The sequence below is a fragment of the Ochotona princeps genome, chromosome 8 (genome assembly GCF_030435755.1).
Source record: "Ochotona princeps isolate mOchPri1 chromosome 8, mOchPri1.hap1, whole genome shotgun sequence".
NCBI classification, from domain to species: domain Eukaryota; kingdom Metazoa; phylum Chordata; class Mammalia; order Lagomorpha; family Ochotonidae; genus Ochotona; species Ochotona princeps.
In genome coordinates, this window is record NC_080839.1 from 43137600 (window position 1) to 43159917 (window position 22318).

At 35.7% G+C, this 22318-nt stretch overlaps 1 protein-coding gene across 2 annotated transcripts in view; it reads left to right on the plus strand.

Moving 5' to 3' along the window:
* Positions 1-21953, plus strand: part of APLF (aprataxin and PNKP like factor) — a 70699-nt gene extending 48746 nt beyond the window's left edge. For both annotated transcript variants that reach the window (XM_058667901.1, XM_058667900.1), the window contains exons 9-10: positions 15270-15316; positions 21477-21953. In XM_058667901.1, the coding sequence (XP_058523884.1) occupies positions 15270-15316; positions 21477-21670 (241 nt within the window). In that variant the 3' untranslated portion in view covers positions 21671-21953. The remainder of the gene's footprint in view (positions 1-15269; positions 15317-21476) is intronic.
* Positions 21954-22318: the final 365 nt, after the last annotated feature.

Below are 22318 nucleotides of genomic sequence, written 5' to 3' on the forward strand. Positions count from 1 at the left end.
CCTTTTATCTTGAGCATTATTTTTTAGTCTTAAAGAGTTTTTTGGGGGTATTTGCTGCGATGCAAATCTGCCAGGAAAGAATTCTTTTGGTTTCTATGTATCTGAAAACAAAGGTGAAAACATTCTTATTTTTTTTTTTTTTGAAGATTCTTTTTAATGCTTAAAGATTCTGGCTTAGCAAGCTTGTTTCTTCTTGTCATGTTGAAGATGTAATGCCGCTTACTCTTGTAAAATAGTTTCAGTTGTCTGCCTGATTGTTGCTCCTTTGAAATTGATCTTTCCTTTGGTCATTTTCAAGAGATTCGTCTGTGTCATCAGTTACTGAACTAACATGCTCAGACTTTTATTTTTTAAATCCGCCTTACTTGAGGTTCACTGATTTTTATTTTTATTTTCTGTGGGTTGATGCATTTCATTAATTTTGGGACTCTATAGCAATGATCAGAAATTACTTTTGCTCTCTTTTCCTCATTAGTGACTTAATTATATCTTTTTGTTGTATCCCATGTCTATTCTACATTGTTTTGTTCTTTCCATTTGTCTTCTTTTCTTTTGTCTGTACTTCAAATTTGATATTTGTTATTGACTTGCCTTTGAATTTAATAATCACATCATCTTCTTGTTTGTGTAGTCTGTTACTTAACTCAGAGCTCTGAATTTCAGATATTGTATCTTCCAGTTCTGTAATATCTTTTCTTGTATATTCCAATTTAAGTGAAATTATCCATGTTTTCATTCTTTTTCTCTGGTGGTAAACGCCCCTACGCTGTAAATGCACGCTCCTTCCCTTGATATCTCTCTCTGCTTCCTGTTCTCCCTGCAGCTTCTTCCCCTGTGGAAATAAAAGACCTGCTGTGTGACTTGCTGAGTCTGATGCTTGATTTTACAGCATTATTTCCTAAAAAAAATCTCATTCTATGCACAGATTGGGACAGAAAATAGCTAGGTTGGAGATTTTGTGAAATTCAGTCTACCTATAGCCTATAGTTTGTTCTATTACTTTTTTTTTTAAAGACTGTTCTTTGAAAGGTAGATTTCTATATAACTCTGGAAGTTCTATTTGGAGAGTGTGAGTTTATCCCAGTACTTTGTTTAACACATCTTAAATTCTGACAAATTTATTCAGAAAGATTAATTATATTTTGTTACAGATCTCTTCTTGATAGTGACTTTGCTTCTGTAAGTGGGAGATTTCACCTTGCGTGTTTTGAGGTTACATACACAACCTTAAGCTTATCAACCTCCTTGCCAGATATTTCTTAGAAAAAATAAATCTTTGTGTTTCCAAAATGTCAAAAAAAAAATTGCTGCAAAAGCGTGAGAAACTCTACTAGTTCCTCCACTTGATTCAAATCCAATGCTTTATTCACACAAAGAATTGGCAAATACCTTGAGGGAGGAAAACTAAAGATTGTCAGCCCATGTAGGAATCGCTTTTTAACTTTTGGGGATTCTAGATCATCTAAAGGTTTTATGGTTTCCACAGTTAGGTCATAAGGGTGATTTTTGTAATCTATCATTTTTTGCTAGTTGTAAAACAAAAATTAGAGTATTGGTCTACTAAGATGTATATAGCCTTCCCAGAAGCAAAAGTCAAATATGTTGTTCTTGAGAAAAAGAAAACAAAACATTAAATCTTGCTCATAAAAATGATTTCAGAAATTGCTGCTTCTTTGTCATCAACTGTCTTAGAGAAGGTCAGATAGTAAGTAGTCAAGAGATTTTCAAGGCCAGTAGCCTACGTATGCCAGTAAAAACTTTAATATGACAGTGCCTGTACTGGCAAACTCACACAAGAATCAGGTTTGGGATCATCTCAGATGAAGTTTCTTTGGAGATCTCTCCAACTCAATTGCTGATCTCAGAACCCCAACCATGAAGAGACTGTGTCAGCCAGTGGATTCTGAATAGGTTTCATCGCGATTGGAATGGTGAGATTGGCAGCAATTCAGAACTGTTGAACTATCAAATCTGCTTCAGCAGGACCCTCAGAGTATGACTCACATTGGGGACCTGGGATGGGTGGGAGGCTGGGTGGGGCTTTTCCTTTTGTTTCTCCCCTGACCCCAGATACAGGAAAAAAATGATGATATTAGTGTGGAAACAATGGTATTACCCACTTTCCTGTAGTCCTTGACCCTTTGTACCCTAATCAACTAAGTAAGATTATTAAAAAATAAAAAAAGAAGAAAAAACTTTAATATGTAAATATACCTATATATATAGATATGGTTTATGATGTATTTTGATTCAGTCTACTGAGAATTTTTCAACCCGATTCTGGTTCCAGGTAGAAGCTTAAGATTTATTGTACCATTGCTAATTTTAATTACAGTTCAGAGAGACTTTTGGAGAATGTTGCATATGGTCACCTACTCTGCCTAGGGAAAGAGAGATTTAATGACATGGCTAACTCCTCAGAGTTAGTGAGACTCACATCTCTTCCCCGCCTCTAAGCCAGTTGCTCCAGAACATTGCCTGACTCCAACACTTAGCAATAAGTTTCTAAAGTAAAATGGTGATTGTGTTTTTAACCTAATGATGAAGTAATTTTTTTGGCATTAAAAACGTAGCAAAAAAACTTTTTAAATTTTAAGATAAGGTAATTTGAAGAAATCATGGAATTTATAGGACTGGAAGATAGTAGAAACTTTGGTTGCAGAGTTGTGATGTAACTTTATGTATACCCTATATTGTCTCCTTATTAGTTAGCTGTTATCTAGTAGATTTATTGTGTATCATTGTGAAAATAATCTATTATTATGATCAGCTTATTCTACATCAGTCTTGTATATGAGAATATATTATTCTTTTTCACAAGATATGTTTTAGTGCTATCAGATGGTTCTAGATGATCTCAGATTCATGCACTGTTACATTATCATTGTCCTATACTGCTTGCAGCTACCTACATTATGTAGTATTGTATTTCCAAGTATTACCATGTGAAGTCAAAATTGTGTCCTTGCAGAGAAAATAGAAAAATACAAAACTGTATGTATGCGTATATTTTATTTTCAGCCATTCTATCCAATAATTTAAACAGGGAAATATACCAAATGCATAATGCAGTAAAAATAAAGATTTCCATGCTTATCCAGTAAAGAAGGTTGGTGTTTATAAAAGTATATTTCGTAATTATTAAATTCTACTGTTTCCTACACTAAAAGTGTTCCTAAAGTTTCCTTGTATACATTTTTTTACCTAGCAAAATTAAATTCAGCTTCTAAAAATGTTCACTTGAAAGAACTAGTTAGTGTTGTCATCTTAAGTATCTCGCTCACTAAGCTAATTAATTCATTTTTTGCTCTACACTGCTGTTTGCCAGAAGACTCACTCAGCTTAATGGATTTGATTAGGTCAAGGCACTTGTCTGAGTTAGAACATTAGATACTTAATGTCCAACATAACCCAGTGATTGTACTGTCCCTGCTTCTGACTCAGTCACTTCCTCTGATGAGTAATAAGATTTTGTGCAGTGTATTGTTCCTGTTGTTACTCTAAATAGAGCATTAAATGCAGAAAAGCACACACATATAGAGAAGTGCATAGAATCTGTTTTCAACTAACTTAATGTAACAATGTCAAGTCAAACTTGGGCAAAACCTTTAGCAGTTATGTATCATGCCAATGAAAATGTTGACACCTTGATATTTTTTGAAGGCTAGTGCCCTATTTTTTTATTTTAAATTTTGTCCGTGTCTTTTAAGAGGAATGACTTAGTTACAACAATTATGAACAGGATATTTTGCCACAAGCATGATTCTTTTTTTTTTTTCAAAATATTTATCTGATTGTAAGTCAATTAATTATTTTTGTTACTGATCCAGATTTATCACCATGCTATAAAACTTTTGCTGCTATTCTTTTTGAATGGTATTCACGTTATTACAGTATTTTCTTTACTTATTTGGATTTATATTTCAAACTCTATGGTGATGATTTTTAGAAGCTACTTAAAAGAAAAACAAGTATGCATATATTTAGAATTCATATTATATCATCTGAGGTGAAAAAAATGTGGTCTTCCTAAAGTGAGTGTAGATGTCAGGTGATAGCGATTTCTATAATCAGTCATGTGAAACTAGCAGTCACTTCATTTCTAGTTAAGAATAATCAAATTTGGTAACTCTTAATTAATTTAAAAGATTCTTCATATAAGGAACTAAACTTTCATCATTTGATTTCTTACAAAAAAGTTCTTCAATTTTGTGTAAGATTATCTTAGATTTAGTGGTAACTATTTACTGTAGTTTTACATAATAGTTAATCCTAATTTGTTAGACTTCATCAATATTAAATTTACTTACTTAGCCTTGACAGAATGTACTATGATTCTATAATTTTTACATATATCTAAATATCTGTATTTTTAAATAATAACTATTTTCTGTTGGTGTTGATTTTACGTAAATAACAATGTTAAAAGTTCTTCTGGTATTCATAATGATTTGCAAGGGAGTGTTTACATTATTTTGTGCTAATTTATCCTTTCACTAATTAATGAAGAAAATATTTGTTAATTCTCTTTTTCCTAAATTTTAAGACATGGCTATTTAATAAATTAGGTATTGTGTTTTTGTTTCAGGTTTTAAAATATGTCACATTTGAAAAATGCAAGATAAATTATTTATTTTGAATATGTTATGACTATTTATTGAGTAAATGTTGAGACTCAAATATGTACTAGGCAGTGTGTCTAGGAGTTAATGTAAAACATATCTTTAGGTTCATTTAACATCATAGTATCAAGTTACCAAATCTTGGAAAGTAAATAAATATAAAAATTAATATTATATTCTTACTATCATTGCTTAATCTGCAAGTGGTTCTTCGTGATGGAGAGATAATGAGTTTTTAAATCAGCAGACTTCAGTTCTAGTTGTGGTCATTGCCAATTTTGTAGCATAACTTTGTATAACTCATTGTCTTTTCCCAAGTTTCATTTCCTCGTAAAAATGCAGAAAATACATTGCATTGATTATAGTCTGGGAACTCCATACAGTTTTACATCACTTCCCCTCTTCATTCTTACTTCCTGGGGGGAGCAAATTCCGTTTAATGACTCTTGATTTATGTTTTTAAATACCTTTGTATGGTACTATAATTGGTGGCTCAAACTTATCACATCAGAAATAACTCATTTTTTTAATAATTATTTTAAAATATTTTTCCCAATTGCTCACTCAACATTCAGGTTCACAACCAATAGGCATTCCTAACTCTTTTCTTTCTTCTTTCCTTTCTTCCTATCATTCATTCAGTCCATCAATAGTTCCTGACAATTGTGCCTTGAACATATGTTGGGGGGCATGTTTGGCATGGCAGTTAAGATGTCCATCTCCTAAGTCCGAATCGATATTTGTGCCAAGGGATTACATGACCCGAGTTCTGGTCGGGTCATGTAATCCCTTGGCACAAATATCGATTCGGACTTGACGCACCGTGCCGGATTAGACCACAGCACAGTTTGGTGCTCTGGAGGACCAGGATAGATGTTGGACGGACTTGGCTAGGTTTCAACCCCAACTGAGCCATGTATGAGATATACGTGGATATGGACGAGCCGTTGCTGGGCTGAAACTCTCAACAGCAGGAACCAGAATGGATCGAAGAGCAGTGCTGGCTGAAGGACCTGCTAGTATGCGTGAAGCCTGACACCAGGAAGGAGTCGGAGGGAGGAATCTGAACAGTTCCTCTGACAGGACACTGACCCTACAAATAACCTAAGGAAGCATGGAGGTAAACAACCCAGAAGAGGCTTTGGAAAGTGACCCACTGGCATGCACTTGGCTCGGGTTGGGGCAGACCAGGCTGAGTCAGTTCACGTCATCCACTGGCAAGCCCGAGCGCTGGAACTGTGTGGGGGCCTGGCCAAGCTTGGTTGCGATAAAAAAAGAAAAAAAAAAAAAAGTACAAAACACCAAGGCGAAATGGCCTGTGCCAGTAGGGAATGCAGCACCCGACCAGCATTCCTCCCGCTGGTTTAGGTGAGGGATGAGTGTGTGATGGGCAGAGCTGGGGAGAGCTGCAATACTTATTGGTTCCAATGGAGGTCGGGGCTCAGAATAGATCCAACCCAGGGGTTACAACCACCAGCTGATCGGAGTGAACCAAAAAAAGATGGAAGATGGAGTAGATCAATCAACCACCTCAGCTATATGCTTGCAGCGAAAAACCTGGACAAGGGGAAATTCTAAGATAGACTGTCAATCAGTGGACTCTGCACCAGCCTCATCGTACTTGGACTGTTGCTGATGATATGTTGGAGCTTCTAATTGATCGAGGTGACGCTCTGCTGGCTCTGCCTTCAAACCTGAGAGGGCCTCCCTAAGAGGCCGTTGATCTTGACTGGACAGTGGGATGCTGGGCTCTGTATGGTGTAAGCCTGTAATTAGGGAATCCCAATGGAACCTGAGCTGTGGTTATGCATCATGGTGAAGGAATTCACCATGGGGGAAGGGTTTGGGGTGAAGGGGGGGGGAAAATCCCAGTACCTATGAAATTGTGTCATGTAATACAATGTAATTAATGAATAAAAAATAATAATTAAAAAAAAATACCTGGTTTTAAATGCCCACTTCTTGATACCAGCTTCTTGTTAATGAGGACCCTAATAGACAGTGGTGATGCTCAGGATAAATAAGGTTCTGCCACTTATGTGGGAGTCCTGGATTGAATTCCCTGTTGCATCTCGGCCCTGGTGTTTTGGGTATTTGAGGAATGAGTCAGCTAAAGGGAATGTTCTCTTATGTTGTCTTTCTCTCCAAAACAAACAGGCAAACTTAGAAACCTGACTACTTGTGTAATTCACCACCTCTGTCACCACTGTGCCTTGCCTGGAGTACAGCAGTCGCTTCCTGACATCTTGCTTGCCCTCCCGTAGTTCATTCTCAGATGGCAGCAGAAGCAGTAATTCTTTAAGATAAATTATGTCATATTTTTTTACTTGAAACTTATTTAGCTTCTCATTAAAATACTTCACATAGCTAATAAAGAAGGAATAGACAAAATGTTAAAAATATAATGCGTGAAATGTGATTAGCAGACATATAACAAGGATTCTATTATTATTGAAGGAAAAATTCAGCCACTTAATATTAATTGGCAATTACTTTTACTGGCATATAGAATTTCCTGCTACTACTGGATATCTTGAAGTGAAATTGATTTTGTGTCTGAAAATAGTTGACATCTATAAAATACTTAATAGCCTACAACTGCTTATGGAAGTCTTTTTTATCAAATTCTTGAGACTCCATATGTGGTACCCAGTGTTATCCTTGTTTTGTGACAAGAAAAGGAACATGATTCAAAGGACATGCTCTGTAGTTTAGTTTTAATTCAGCCTAAGCTGTTCTGATCCCAAGTCTAAGCCCCTTCTTTATTGTAATGCTAGTAATCTAAAATTTAAAAGCCAGATGAGAACTGGTCCAAGACAGAACAACTTGGTCTTTCTCTTAAGCAGAGAGACTCTCAGTGTTCTTAGTAGACCTGAGTGATTAATTGACTAGAACTAAGTGTCTTACAAAGCTGCACAGTCTGCATCTCAGGAACCTCACTGCAATGGAGTCTGATGAATGATTGCCATGTCCTCATCATTTCCTGGGAAAGCCGTACAAATTGCTAATGGCAGGAAATTCTAGCATACTTTAGTGTTAGGAATATGTAGGAAAAATTGTTGAGTTCTTTGTTTATCAGTTTAAGTGCAATGCAATTTCAGGTCATTTAGAATCTTTTTAACTAAGCATTTTCTGGGATGATTTCAACAGAAAACTGACTCTCAAAGGGTTGATTTCTGGGAAAAACACAAGAATATATGGATTAGAGTTTACTAAATAGAGAGACAAGAAAGTTCATTTTTAAGTCCCGAGATTATTAGAAGCCATGTTTTATGCTGAGCAATGAAGAATTTGAATTCCTCACATTGTATTGCAAATGATTTTTAAGTTCTATCCAGCAGTGACCAGGAAGTAAGTAAAGATAACAAAAGCAAGATTTTTCCCCATTAAGTAGAAAATACAGCAGCTGGCATGATATTATATATCAAAAACTCAAAAGGCTCCATCCAAAAACTGTTAGAATTAATAAAGACTTCCATAAGTTTCAGGAGGCAATATCAACATGTAAAAATTAGTAGCATTTGTACACATTAACAGTGAAATATACAAAAAAGAAATCAATGTCATATCAATGTCAAAAAGTACAATAAAATATTTAGGAATAAATTTAACCAAGGAGTTAAAAGACCTTTACACTGAGAACTATAACACATGGATGAAAGAAACTAAAGAAGGCACAAATAAATTAGAGAGATTTCGTATTAATCAATTGGATGGCCATTAAAAGGTCTGTACCACTCAAAGTGATCTGCCAAGTTAATGCTATAAAATGCCAATATTTTCCTCAGAAATAAACCCTGAAATTCAAATTAAACTCTTGTGGGGACTAGGGTCCTCAGCTGTATTTATTCCAGGGTTCTTGTATCGTCATAAAAGATGAATTCTTGGCAGAGCCTATATACAAAAAGTATAAAAAATAGGAAGAGTTTATTTGAAGTGATAATAAACACTCAAAAGTCAATACAGGCATGATCATGAGGCGAATCATGAAACCCAATTCAGGTTCCCCCTTTTTCCAATAGGTGGTGCCCTAATTAAATTTACAAATGGAGTGGCTTTTGGGTGGGGTTCAGTGGTCTCTGGGAAGGTTTCATGGTGTGTCTATACATGGAGCTCAGTAAAGATGTTTATTCCACATGTTCACTCAGGTACCTCATGGGACAGTGAGCGTGCCAAATTGGAAGGATTAGAGGTATTTTGGTTTGGTTTGGTTTTTGTTTTTCAGCAACACAGAGAATGTTGTACAATCCAGCAGGCCCACTAGTGACTGTATAGCCAAAAAGAGGAATGAATAAATTGAAGAGATATCTTCACTTCCATGTTTGTTATGGACTTGCTATTCACAATGGCTAAGAAATGGATTCAGCCTAAGTGTATATCATGAGAATGTGTTATCAGTTGACAAGTGGAAAAAAAATATGAGTTATAATACACAATGAAATACTATTGAGCTTTTAAAACAGAGGAAATTCTGTTGTTTATGACAATGTGTATAAACCTGGAAAATATTACATTAAATAAAATAAGCCAAACACAAATACTGTTTTCATATGATATCCATGTGGAATGGTTACTGGGAACTAGAGGCTAGTTGAGTTCTGGAAATATTTGTCCAAGGGATCATTTGTGCTATAAATACTCTTATGCACAACTTTTGTTTGTCAACTAAAAGTAAGCTAAATTGTTTAATTTTACAAACTCATGTAAGAGCTCACTAAAATTATTTGAAGGAAAAAGTTGATTATATTCCAGTAGCTAGGTATATCTATGAAAAATATAGTTGGATACTACATTTTAAAAGAACTAGTAAAAGTACTTTGCTATTAAAAATGTAAAAAAAAAATCCTACATTTTCTACCTAATCATGTGGCAAATGAGAGAGGTGGTACATGCACTCACATGTGCAATTATGTGTGTGTTGAAAATGTGGATGACAATACTAGAAATTATGTGGCAAGTATCAAAGGATAGATCATTCATCCTAGAGCTTTTTCCTAATGATTATTATTTTCCTGCATGTATAACTTGACCTTAAGCAGTGTAGTCAGAAAAATATTCTTGGAAAATATTATATAATTAGGCGCCTGTCAATGAAAAAGAATCAAAACCTGCTCCTCTAGAGTTCAAATTACGGAAGATTTGGAAGGGAGGATAACTTAAGGATTTAGCATTCAAAATCTTCAAATATTTAATTGTGCAAAGTAAATGTATCTAAATTTTGAGTGCTTTTGCATATATTATCTTGTCTGTTCAGGCTCACTTTCTTACTGAAGTTCAGTTGAAAATACCCAAAGTAGCAAACTTGATCCTGTCACAGAGGATATTTTTCCTCTTCTTTTTCAATGAAACAGTTAACAAAATTTTCAATAAATAGATTTCTTCTGAATAATTTTTAATCAGTTTTGACAGATTCAATGGTTTGGTAGATACAGTACTAAGAATTTTAATTTTTGTTATGATTAGAAATTTGGTGTCTAAATGTGAAAAAAACACATACTCTGCTACGCTTCTTCTAGTGTGCACCCCAATCTTATACTGTCCTTCTTAGGAATATAGCAAGTTGTCTAGGAAAGGATGGAACCTATTAGAGTCTGAAAGGAAGAACTTTTTTTTTTTTTTTTGGTCAGGCAGATGATGAAAATCTGCATAGAGAGCTGGAAGCTTTTTCCCTTCTGTGAATATAAATTTTCATAATACATTTCCTGTTATTCCTCTTTCAAATATGGAAATGTAAGACCATTTTGTTACTCATTCATTCACTTTCTCTGAAATGACTTGCCTTTCCCTGGTAGTGTGTGAGATTAAAGTGTGGAGATGGAGCGTGAGCAACTGTGGGTACATTTGGAAGGTGACAGAAAAAAAGAGAAGTCCCCTTCTGAAATTACCCTGCATTCCATTTCTGATACTCTTTCTTCACTTTGCCTTTTGAAAAAGTTCCTTTCCCTTTTAATCTTTGTGGCCTGATGACTGATGCGGGCAGTCTTTTAAGCCAGGGTTTATGTGGTGCATAGATTGTGCTTGAGTATCTGCTAATGCCCTGAGTTCCACTTCTCTGCTTGTTTTTAAAGCTTGACATTTAGTTGCCTGAGAGTTTCTGAAACTGCTTTTGAAGGAGGCTCCAGCAGCAAATGATTGAAACCATTTTTAACTTTTCAATAATCTTATTCTGTTAAAGGCAGAACAGGGAAAAAGAGGACTATGTGTTACCTGAAGCAGGCATATATTTAAAAAAAAAACCTTTAAGCTGCAAATGATTGTAGAAAGATAGTAAGAGATCAATAGAAGAACCTGGATGAAGCTATATGGAACTTCAATGTGCTGTTTTTGTTCACTGTTTAATGACTTGAGTATTTTTCAAAATAAAAATTATTAAAATAATATCTCAGATGACAAATATTTTTCCCTAGATTAATGATGAAGGATACTTTTGATATTCATGTCTCTCCCTTTCTGTTGCTTGCTCCCTGAGCAGTCGTTGCAGTTAAATAAAGACAGAATGAAACGAATTGATGACCTGTGCCGGCATGTGCAGTAAGGAAAGATCATCCTGCAAATCATCACCACAGCTTTCTTCACCTGGAGCTGCCTTCATCACAGCTAGTTCAGTTCATTTTTTCTTTCTTTTCTGTTCCTTTTTCTTTTTTTCCTTTTGTGTTTCTTTCACATCGAAAGGTCAAATTTGGGTTAATTAGTACAAACACATCATCTTCTATAGCAATCATTTTTCCCCACTGCTTATAAATGTGGAGTTATAACCACCAATTAATTATGTATTTGCATTCTTGTACGAAAGTTAGCTCCCACCTTCCCCCCCCCCCCAAAGAAGAGTTATTAGCAATGAGGAGAGTCACTGATACTGGACACAGGGCCTGATAATAAGTGTCCTGTGACAGTTTTTTGAAGTGAGAGTGAGTAAATCAAGGTCTCACATTGATTGTTGCACTTGATCTTAGCCAAGAGGCCGAGAAGCAATGCTCACATTGATTGCTTACCACCCAGCAAAGCTCTTAGTCTAAGGCCCTGCCATGTATTATCTCAGAAATCCACACAAAAGGATAGGTTCTGTTATTAGCTCCTGTGTACTGATAAGCAAGCTGGCACTTAGACAGCGTTTAGGAGGTGGCTGCTCTAGGATTCTAACTGGGGATTCCCTGATTCTAGTCTCTACTCTCATATTAATTTAGTCACCACCCTCTTACTTTCAATATTAGCATTTCTACCAATAGAATTTTCACTTTTTTGAGGATCAGTCTGTATGAAAGAGTATTCTGTTCTATTTTATTTATTTTAAGTTAATCTTATATGGGGAGAGAGGACCCCCTTTGTGGTTTTAATTAAAATAAAATTTGAAATTCAGTTAATCAGCTTAATTGCTCATGTATGATTAAGTAGCCACATGCGATTGGTAGCTACTCTGTTGGACACTGACAGATATTTCCCTCATCACAGAAAGTTCTATTGGATGATGTTACAAAGAGTCTAGGGTTTTCAATTGAAATTTTTAAGATAAACACTAGTTAAATCTGCTTTTCCAGTAAAAATAAATAAATCTTTTAAAAAGCATTTAAAAAAAATACCATGCTTGAAAAATGCATTCCATGATTCCTATGGTTTTTAAGCAGCAATACTCAATTTTTCTAATTAAAAAGATTATTTTCTACTAAACAGTGTTGTAGCTTAGGGTTTCATCCCTTATCACCCCTTCCTCTGTCCCTATTCTCCCTCCTGTCATTTCCCCTCATCACAGTATAGCCCCTTAATAACAGTTACAAGTTTAACTTCCCGCTATTTAAACTTATCATGGTATGATTGGTATAGGCAAAGGCACCTTAATCCACTGTTGGTTGGAATGTAAACTAATACAACCACTGTGGAAGTCAGCATGGAGAAGGCTCAGACAACTGAGAACTCCTCTACCACATGACCAGCCATCCCGCTCCTGGGGATATCCAAAGGAAATGAAATTGCTTTTGAAAGGGTGACTTGAAACCCTATATTTATAGCAGCACAATTTACACTAGCAAAGACATGGGATCAACCCAGATGCCTGTCAACGAAGGAATGGATAAATAAATTACGGTACATCTACTCTATGGAATACTTCTCAGCTATAAAGAAGAATGAAATCCTAACAGTTACAACAAAATGGTCCCAACTGGAAGCATTATGCCTAATGAAGATAGCCAGTCCCAGAAAGACAAACATCATGTTCTCTCTGATATGACAGTCTTATGCAAAGCACAAAATATATAAAGGTAAATAAATATATACACACATTCTCATAGATGAACTGTATAACAAACTAGCATGCTGGGAAGTAAAATTCTAGGTTTTATCAACTAATCTAAAGTTATATATTTATAATTGCTTCCTATTAGTTAATAAGTTAGGATTAAGATAAAACTAATATTTAGAGCAAATGAAATATTAGATTTTAGTGGAAACAGGTCAGAAATATTTATAAAGCAACTAGCTCTGTATGAGTAGAAATTATTTTACTTTGTTCACTAATGTAAGAGTAGTGCCTAATGCACGGCAGAGATAAATATAACATTTGAAGTGAAATTTTATTATGAAATCGTTTAAACACAGTATGTTTTAAAATAATGAAAATAAAGCTAGTTAGATCCATTTTTCACACTGGATCAGTTAAGGAATTTGTAAATGGAACATTTAACACCTGATTACTGCAGAAAGTTATTAAATCTAGTCTCTAAATGTATCGACCTCTGTTAATATGATGCACAGTTATTGGGGGAAAATGTCACTTTGTTAGGCCCATGTTGCTCACCTGACGATTGGAGATGGGTCGGCCTCTCAGATCATCCTTGGTGTTACATTCTGTAATTCATAGACTAGATTTCAGGTAGAGTTTCACTTTGAGACTGTTGCCTTTTTTACTCATCAACATAGATTTGGAATATGAAAGTGAATGACAGCAATTAGAAAAATTTTAAAAAATGTTTGTAACCAGCAGCCCAGCTGGCCATCCGAGTTACCAACCCCGATGCCAGGCTGCACAGTGAAGAAAATGGATAGCTAGCTGGAGTGCGCATTTTATTTGTGTTTAGATAAAACCTTGAAAACTGCCAAAAAAAAAAAAAAAAAGTTTGTAACCTACAGTATATGTGTGCTAAATTTTCTTATTTGCCCAACTGAAAAGAAAATTAAAGAACCAAGGTATTCACTGTGAGGAAGTGAACATCTAAGGCTTGATTAGTATTTGTTTCCTAAGCAACAGCATAGGGAATGCTTCCTGTTTCCACCAAAGTTCTTATTTTTCAATGAAGAAAATGTTTATCTGGCTTTTGATTATCATTTGGTGCAGCAATTAAAACACTGCTCAGGATCCTGCATCCTTTATTATGGCACCTCGGTTTGAATTTGGGCTCCATTTCTGATGTTCCAGCTTCCTGCTGATGTACACCAAGGGAGGCAGCAGGCGATAACCAAAGTACTTGTGTTACGGCTACTCACATGGAAGCCAGGACTGAGTACTGGGATCCTGGCTGGAATGATGGAAGATTTTCCTCCTTCTCTCCCTCCCACTTTCCCTCTTGCTCCCTCCTTGCTTTTCAGACACATTAAGAATAAACAAAAATAAATAAATAAAAAGACAGTGCTTTACTAATGTCAGTCTTGCCTCAACCCCCAACTCTTGTCTCCCCAGGGCAAGCACACGTGAGGCGTGTGCATCTTGTTAGTTTAGTCCCAATGCCTGTTTTGAGTGAAAATGTAGTCAGATATTCAGCAAACACTTATGAGTGAATGAAGAAATAAAATCTTCATCTTGTATAAGCAATTTCTTCTGACACAAGTGTTTTAGGAAGTTGTACACCTCAGCTGCTATCTGCTGTGCATGTACCCAGTCCTCCGTCATTTGTCTCCTAAGAGAGGGGCAATCAAGTGACTCTTGAACAACAACTGATGCTTTGGATTTTTGCTGCTGGAACTATTTTGTATCATTTAGAGAATGTCTTGTGTATATGAGGGACCAAAACATTTAATGTTTAATAAAATAATAAGATGATGAGCACATATAATAAGAAACAGTCCCTTAATCCCAGATAACTTGTAATTTCTGTTTGTCTTTGGAGTATATGAATTTCCCAACTTTCCAGCAAAATTGACTTTCCCAGGGGATAAGGGAATATGGAGCTGTATCATAAAATGATAGCAATAATAATAAAATGTATATTAAAAAATTGACTTTGCCATTGTCTCATAACAGATGATCACTGTTCATTAAATACTTTTTTCTTTGGGTTCAAGAAGTGCCTTAAAATGCTTTTCTGGACACTGTCTCTATGTATATAACAAATAAATAAACATGATTTAAACATTGGATATTTGTGTCATATCTTATAGTTTCACATTATATTTGCATATATGTGAAGACAATTTAAATGATGTTTCAGAAATGTGCTTGTCTATCTGAAGTGTAAGTTCTTGAAATAAGAGCTCTGTGTTGTTCACCTGACATAAAGTAGTTCCTCAGTAATTCAAAAACAAATGCTTTCCAGTAAGTCAATTGGGGCCGACTTTCATTTGGAGGTTTCTTAGTATTTGAGTCTAATTTAAATAATTCTGCTTCTTTTTAGTAATTGGGTAAGTAAATCTCACTTTGACTTTCTTTTCTTTTTCCAGGAAGAATCCCCAGCACAAGATAGAATATAGACATAATACATTCCCAGGTAAGTTTACAGGAAGCTTAAAATGAGATATTTGAGTAATCTAGATGCAGTTTCCAGATATAATGAAAGATGTTTAAATATATTTTAATAAATTTGTTGACTTGCTTATCTTAATTATTTTGTTATATCAAAGATGAAAAGGTTGTGTTATATATATATTTTATATACCAAGGATTTTTCCCCAATCATTGACTAGCAACATGACTTTGCACTGTAAGGATTATCTGTGTTGATTCATTGTCTGACTGACTTGTCTGAGAGGCAGAGAGAAAGCTCCCACATGCTAGGAACAGCTGGGGCTGGTGTATCTTGATTCACTTTCCCATTCATTTATCCCTTTGTTTTATGACATCCATGTGAATCAGGATTCAGTGATATGAGAACTAGTAATCAATTATCAACACTAGATCTGACTATCTCCTTTGGAAAGATGTTCTAACATCTTAATAAGGAAGCAACATTTTCTACTAGAGATTATTAGGATGCATTAGATGTGGAGGTTGCAAATTAAGTGGGTCTTTAAGGTGGTTGGATTTCAGTCATCCTTGTTCTTAACTGTGGTGGGTGGGTATAGGGCATCCCGAAGTAATAATTGGGCCAAGGAAACTGAGAAAGACTTGTTGTGCTCAGAGTTACCAAGGTGAGTCAGTTTAAATGATTGGAGAGTCTTTAATGTTTCTGTGGATGATGCTGGAAAAATGTGTTGATGCCAGATATGGGAATCCTCAAAGACTTGGCCTTGGCAGTATTATACCCAGACTGAGCTCGTGATGATAAGTTATCTGAATCAGAGGTAAGTCGGCTTCCTGGAGATTAATTGTATAAGGGGCCAGAACTAGATTGGCCACCATGAATGTGGAGTGGTAGAATTGGATACGAGATTTTGAAGGAAGAATCGAGAGGTTTTGGCAGACTAACACACTGTAGTGTAGGAACTGGGATGAGGCAAAGGGGATAGCGGTGACTTAGGTTTATAGTCGGACTGTCTCAGGAGTGCGCATCAGATGTACATACTCTCTTGTGTCTCTCAAATAAACATAAAAATTTTAAATCATATATTTATTTATTTGAAAGCCATAAATACAGAGAGAAAGAAAGAGAAGGATCTTCCGTCAGCTGTTTTACTCCCTCCAAATGAGCACACCAGCAAGGGATAGGCCAGGCTGAAGCCAGGAGCTTCTTCTGGGCTCCTAAGCGGATGCAGCATCCCAAGCATTTGGACCATCTTCCACTGCTTTCCCAGGCTGTGAGTAGGGAGCTGGATTGGAAGTAGAGCAGCTGGGACTCAAACCAGTGCCTACAGAATGCTGGCATCCTAGATACCATCTTAACCCATTATGCCACAATGCAAGTCCCCAGATTTTGCAACTTTATAAAAATTACATTCAACTCTTACTATTTAACTTCTGATTTGTACCATTCCTGAAACACTTCAGTCTATAAAGTTCTTCTATACCGTAACAATTTGTATAGTTCATCCTGGATTTTTTTTTATAGATTTGTTTGGTGTCATTTGTTAATTTTCTTATATATCAAATTAGTTTAGAGTTCGTCAGCCTTCCACATTTTTTTTTAAACAATGCTTGGTTTTGGCACAAGATATTGAATGTGAGATTTACTGGAGAAGAAAAGGAAACTCTGGAGAATTCTTGGTGTTGAGCTGTCAATCTGTTAGGAAGCATTGGCTATCTTAGGGTTTAAAATTCTGAAAATTACTTGGAAAAATAGCCAACTTGAAAATATTTTTCCTCATGTAAAATCAGCATTTATTTTAAGAAGAATCTGACATGACATTCTGTTTAGTAGTACTGCCAACTTAGTTCTTGCAGGGAAAATTGCTTATAAAATTTTAAATTGTAATGGAAATATGGAATATAAACTTCAAAATTATCCTGTTATTAAAAATTCCCCTGCAGAAATAAAAAGGCAATGATTGCTGTATGGTTAGTAACATGTTTTACATATGTTAAAAGCTATATTACCTTTTATAAAAGATATTTTCATTGTTCTGATAGTTAAGCATTAATCATCAGTTTTAAAAAATGAGTGGCACTTTATTTCCCTTTTCCTGCTTTCATGTGGACAGGCTGTCTGTCTGTGTTTACATTTCACATTGCTTCAGTGACCTGTGGAAGAAGAATCATATGTTGGCCTTAATAGAATTCTGGAGTTAGAAAGGATCTTTGAGGTCACTTACTCACTATGAATAGATTTAAGAAAATAATTCCATTAGGTTAATTGTTATAGGGCTATGGGCTTACTAATACATATTTGAACTTCTGTCCCCTTTGTTCAGCATTCTTTTTTTTTTTTTCAAACCATGTTATTTTTTTTAGATATAAGCAATCAAATAGTAGCAGCAACTTTAGCAAGAAACTCTATGAAATACAGTAAAGGCAGGAAAAAAATTTTCTCCCAAGCTCAACTTGTTGCGAAAGAAATAGCTTAGTTTTGATTTTCCAGAAACTCAGCAATTATATTTAAAATGTAGTAATAATAATCTAATTCAGGAAAATGCAATAGGTTCTCAATTTTTAAAAATCACATTGTGCTGTTTAATTCTTTGTGTATCTGTAAGAAGTGACAACTACAAGATACAAAACCACAGAAAGTTATATTTTGCTATTGATTTAAAATATTAAATGGCCACTGTTCTATCTCATGTTATTTTTGTGCTTCAATAAAATTTTTAATAATGGTCATTTTCTCTGTACAATACCAAGATCGTGGGTAAGGATTCTTCTATGATGTTACTCCTTATGACTGACTTGCTTAGGTCTCTTAACTAAAAAGCTTCCTTGTATGAAAAAGTTTCTTTGAAATGGTTGACAATGTAAAAATAAACAACTGTATGATATCACTGTGATGATAGCTGCTAAGAAGAAAAATAAATCTGTATTAAAAAATAAAATAGCAAGTGCATATGTGTGTGCAGCTGGGAGGTGTCATTTCAGACTGGGGATAAAAGAAGCACCATCAGATAATCTGACTTTGGAGTAAAGGCCTCAAAGAGGGAGTATCCAAATGATTATCTGTGGCAGAGCTTGACAGGCAGAGAAACAGTGAGTTGAATAGTCTAGAGATGGTTATGCTTGGACTGTTTTAGAAGCAGCAAAGAGCAGTTGGAATTGGAGCAAAGAAAGTAAGCAGAGAGTGGCATGAGATAAGATTAGAAAGTGAGCAGTGGGCCTATTGTGAAGCCAAGACCAAGAAGTAAGGACTTAATATTTTATTTATATTGAGTCAGAAAGCTATTGTAAATGTCTCTAATCTCTTTGTGGAGAATAGACAAGAATCCATGCAGGATGAAGATAACAGCATTTGAACCAGGCAGGGTGTCCCAGCAGATGTGGTGAGAAGTGATGGAAACACTGAAAGGTAGGCCCAATAGAATCTCTTGACACACTGATGCTGGACTTTGGGCTACATTCAGGAATGACTCCTAAGGCTTCTTGCAAGAACAGCTAGACAGTTGGATGGTTAGAGAAGTCATATGTTACAAGTGATAAAAAATGACCAAATTTGGCTGAAGTGACTCAAGTTATAGTTTTGGAGATGTTTTGTCTGCATGCCTGCTAGCCACCCCAGTAGCAGTCAGAATAAATGAGTCTGGAATTCAGGGTGATGATTCAGGGCTTAAGATATACATTTGGAAAATTAGCTTACAGGACTGGAAGGAATCATCTGTTTAAGGTGTAAGAGAAGAGACTGTAATCTCACACCTGAAGTTTTGAGTTAGGGAGATGAGATGAGAAAGATCCAGCAAAGCAGACTGAGAGGCAGTGGTAAATGAGGTTTGGAGAGTATCTCACACTTGTTCGAGCTTTATGTCAGTCTTTCATACACCCTCCCAAGATCTTTTGTGAATGTGAAGGAAAATAGGCTATTGAGACATCATTACCATATGCCATGCAGTCACGCACACACACATCTTCAAAAACAAGTCATGTATATGAGCTACTTCCCTTTAGGAAATGGATACAAATAGAGATATTGATATTCTTAATACCTAATTACTTTCCCCAGCTGCAAGCCACCCTCTAAATAATAATTGCATTTTGTAGTTGAAAAAGAGACAATTGAGATGGGCTACCCAGAAAATATGCTCTCAAAAGATTTACCAGGAGGTAAGATATATACACAAAAAAATATATATAATGCAAGATTTCACCTAAGGGACTGATGAACTTATGCTAATGAGAACTCTACAAATCTTTATGTGGCCTTTTAACTTGACTACCAAGAAACTTGGGACACATGTTCTGTCTATATTCTGTTAAAAATGGAGGTTAACATATTTTCTATTTTTATGTTCTTATTTTCTAGTTTTATTTGTATTTTATTATTACGTTATTATTATTAGCTGTTTCAAATCCTCTCTGGACTGTTGTAAGAAATACACAAAATGTATTGAATTATAGAGGAATTAAAGAACAGGTTTATTACTTACTTTTTAAAAATTATACCCATTTTCCCCCTATCAAATTCCTTGGCTTGTTTCTAAGTTATTTCTATTTATTACATATGAACATTTTAGGAAAATGTCACCCAAAGCATATACCAAAGTGCACTTAGCTGTTCGTCTGGGATTGACTTCTGCCACTCAGAAAATTTCCCTTAGTTGTTTCTTTTTTTAAAGATCTAACTATTAATTTTATTTGAAAGTCAGGGTTACAGAGAGGAGGAGAGGCAGAGATCTTACATCTGCTGGTTCACTCCCCAAGTAACCACAGTGGCCAAGGTTGAGCTGATCCAAAGCCAGGAGCCAGGAGATTTTTCTGGATCTCCCACGTGGGTGCAAGGACCCAAAGAATTGAGCTGTCTTTTACTGCTTTCCCAGGTCATAAGCAGGGAGCTACATTGGAAGTGGATCAGCCAGGACATGGGCTAGAGCCACAGGTGGAAGCTTAGCATACTGTGCCAAGGTACTGAGTCCTGGTTATTTTTTAAATGCCTCCACATAATCCTAGACTTTCCCACTGATTTATTGTAGATTACTTTGGTATACAGGTGAATGGGATAAGGGAAGAAATTAATTTAATGACAAAAATAATTCTTAATACTATTACTTGGAAATATAGAGATCCTAATGGCTGTTACCATAGCATTCCTAATATTTATTGAAACATGAACTGTACAGATTTCTGAAATCTATAAAACTAAACTTTCCAAAGTACCTGAAGTCCTGGGGCCATCATCATGCAGGGGTAAAACCATCTCCTGCCCTATGGGCATCTCATTCGGGCATGAGTTCTAGACTCAACTCCTTTGCTTCTGCCTGAACTCCCTGCTAATGTGCCAGCTCTCTGCTAATGCACCTGGGAAAGTAGCAGAGGACAGCCCAAGTTCCTGGGTCTCTACCACCCATGAGGGAGACTTGGATCAGTTCCAGGCTCCTGACTTTGCCCTGGCCTCGTCCTGGCCATTGTGGCCATTTGGGGGGGTGAACCAGCAGATGAAAGAGCTTACTCTCTTTCTCACTCTATTTCTTTCTCCCTCTCTCTCTCTCTCTCTTTCTCTCTCTGTCTCTGTAATTCTACCTTTCAACTTAATAATAAAATTTTGAAAAAGCAAACACAGAGTAAATAGGAAGTATCTAAACTCCAGTAGTCTCATTGATCATAACCCTGGGGTGTCAATCACATTTTCCTAGGTTTGCTGTCCAATGTCCATTGCCTTTTAATGAAAAAATAAACCTGTTTGTCTTTCATGGAGCAGCTGCAAGTTGGCTGTGGCCTGTCCGTTGTGTGTTTTCCTCCTGGAATATAGGCTGAAGGATCACCCTCTGTCTGGAATATCCTTTCCTTGTGACACAGGGAAGCATAGCATGGGATGTGGACCTTCTAAGCTTAACCTGTATGCCAAATATGTGCCCCAGTTGCAGCATTATTAAGGACCCAGTGTTTTGAATTGCATAGGCCATTGTAGTTTCAGCAGCCTCATTATAAGAGAAGTTAGAACAATAAGTAGCAATGACCACTTTAATTCCTTTAATAAATAGCAAATTACTGTTTTAGTGTATTTTAAAAAAATGGTAGTAGTAAAATATGTGTTTATAAAATTAACTTCTCTTCGTGCGAAAATACAATTGACAGTTGCGCATCTCTAATGGCAGGTTGAGTGATGAGGGATGCACGTGTCTCAATCTTGTGTTTTTCAGTGAGAAATGCTGTAGATGAAGATAACGAACAACCTGATGAATGTGACCTGAGTGACAGCTTTCAAGAAGATGAAGAAGAATGTGATCCAACAGATGAAGATCCCGACTGGGAGCCAGGAAAGGAAGATGAGGAGAAGGAAGATGTGGAAGAGCTTTTGAGAGAAGCAAAAAAGTTCTTAAAAAGAAAAAAGTAACTCTTCTGCAATAATGGATCATTCAAATTTACCTTTTCTGTATGAGAAAAAAATCACAGACTAAGGGGATTCTTCAGTGATCATTATTTCTTTTGATAGCTATGGCTTTTACTATTGACTCTTTGCAAAGGGGACATTGAAATGTTAGCCTTCAGTGTAACAGACTTTGTTGCGTTTCTGTCATGTTTAAAGCAACTGGAAATAGGAACAAGACAGAAGTTAAAGAACAGTAGTTTTCTATTTTTCTTGTACTTTGTGTGTTGATAATAAAAAATGAAAATCATGGGTAGCATAAAGCTTTGATCTTTTTTTCCAAAGGTCCTGTCTTCATAGAGTACTGTGTAAGTACAGTCAGTTAAATTATGTCATGGATGGGAAAATATGCCTCTTCCATTTTATTGAAATGATTTTTCTAGCAGGATCATGCTTTTAAGAAAATCACAGCTGTCACAATATTGCTAATTTTTAAAATATCCTAGATAAGAGGTTTAAAATCTTATTTGTGACTTTTACCCTTTGAGAGTGGGGGAAACTAGCGCTTATTGGATTTTGAAAGTAGATTCAACTGGGCGATAGCAAGAAAATATTCATGCATGCATTGTTATTTTGTGTCTCATAGTTGTAATTTAATCTCTGTCTGACAGTTTA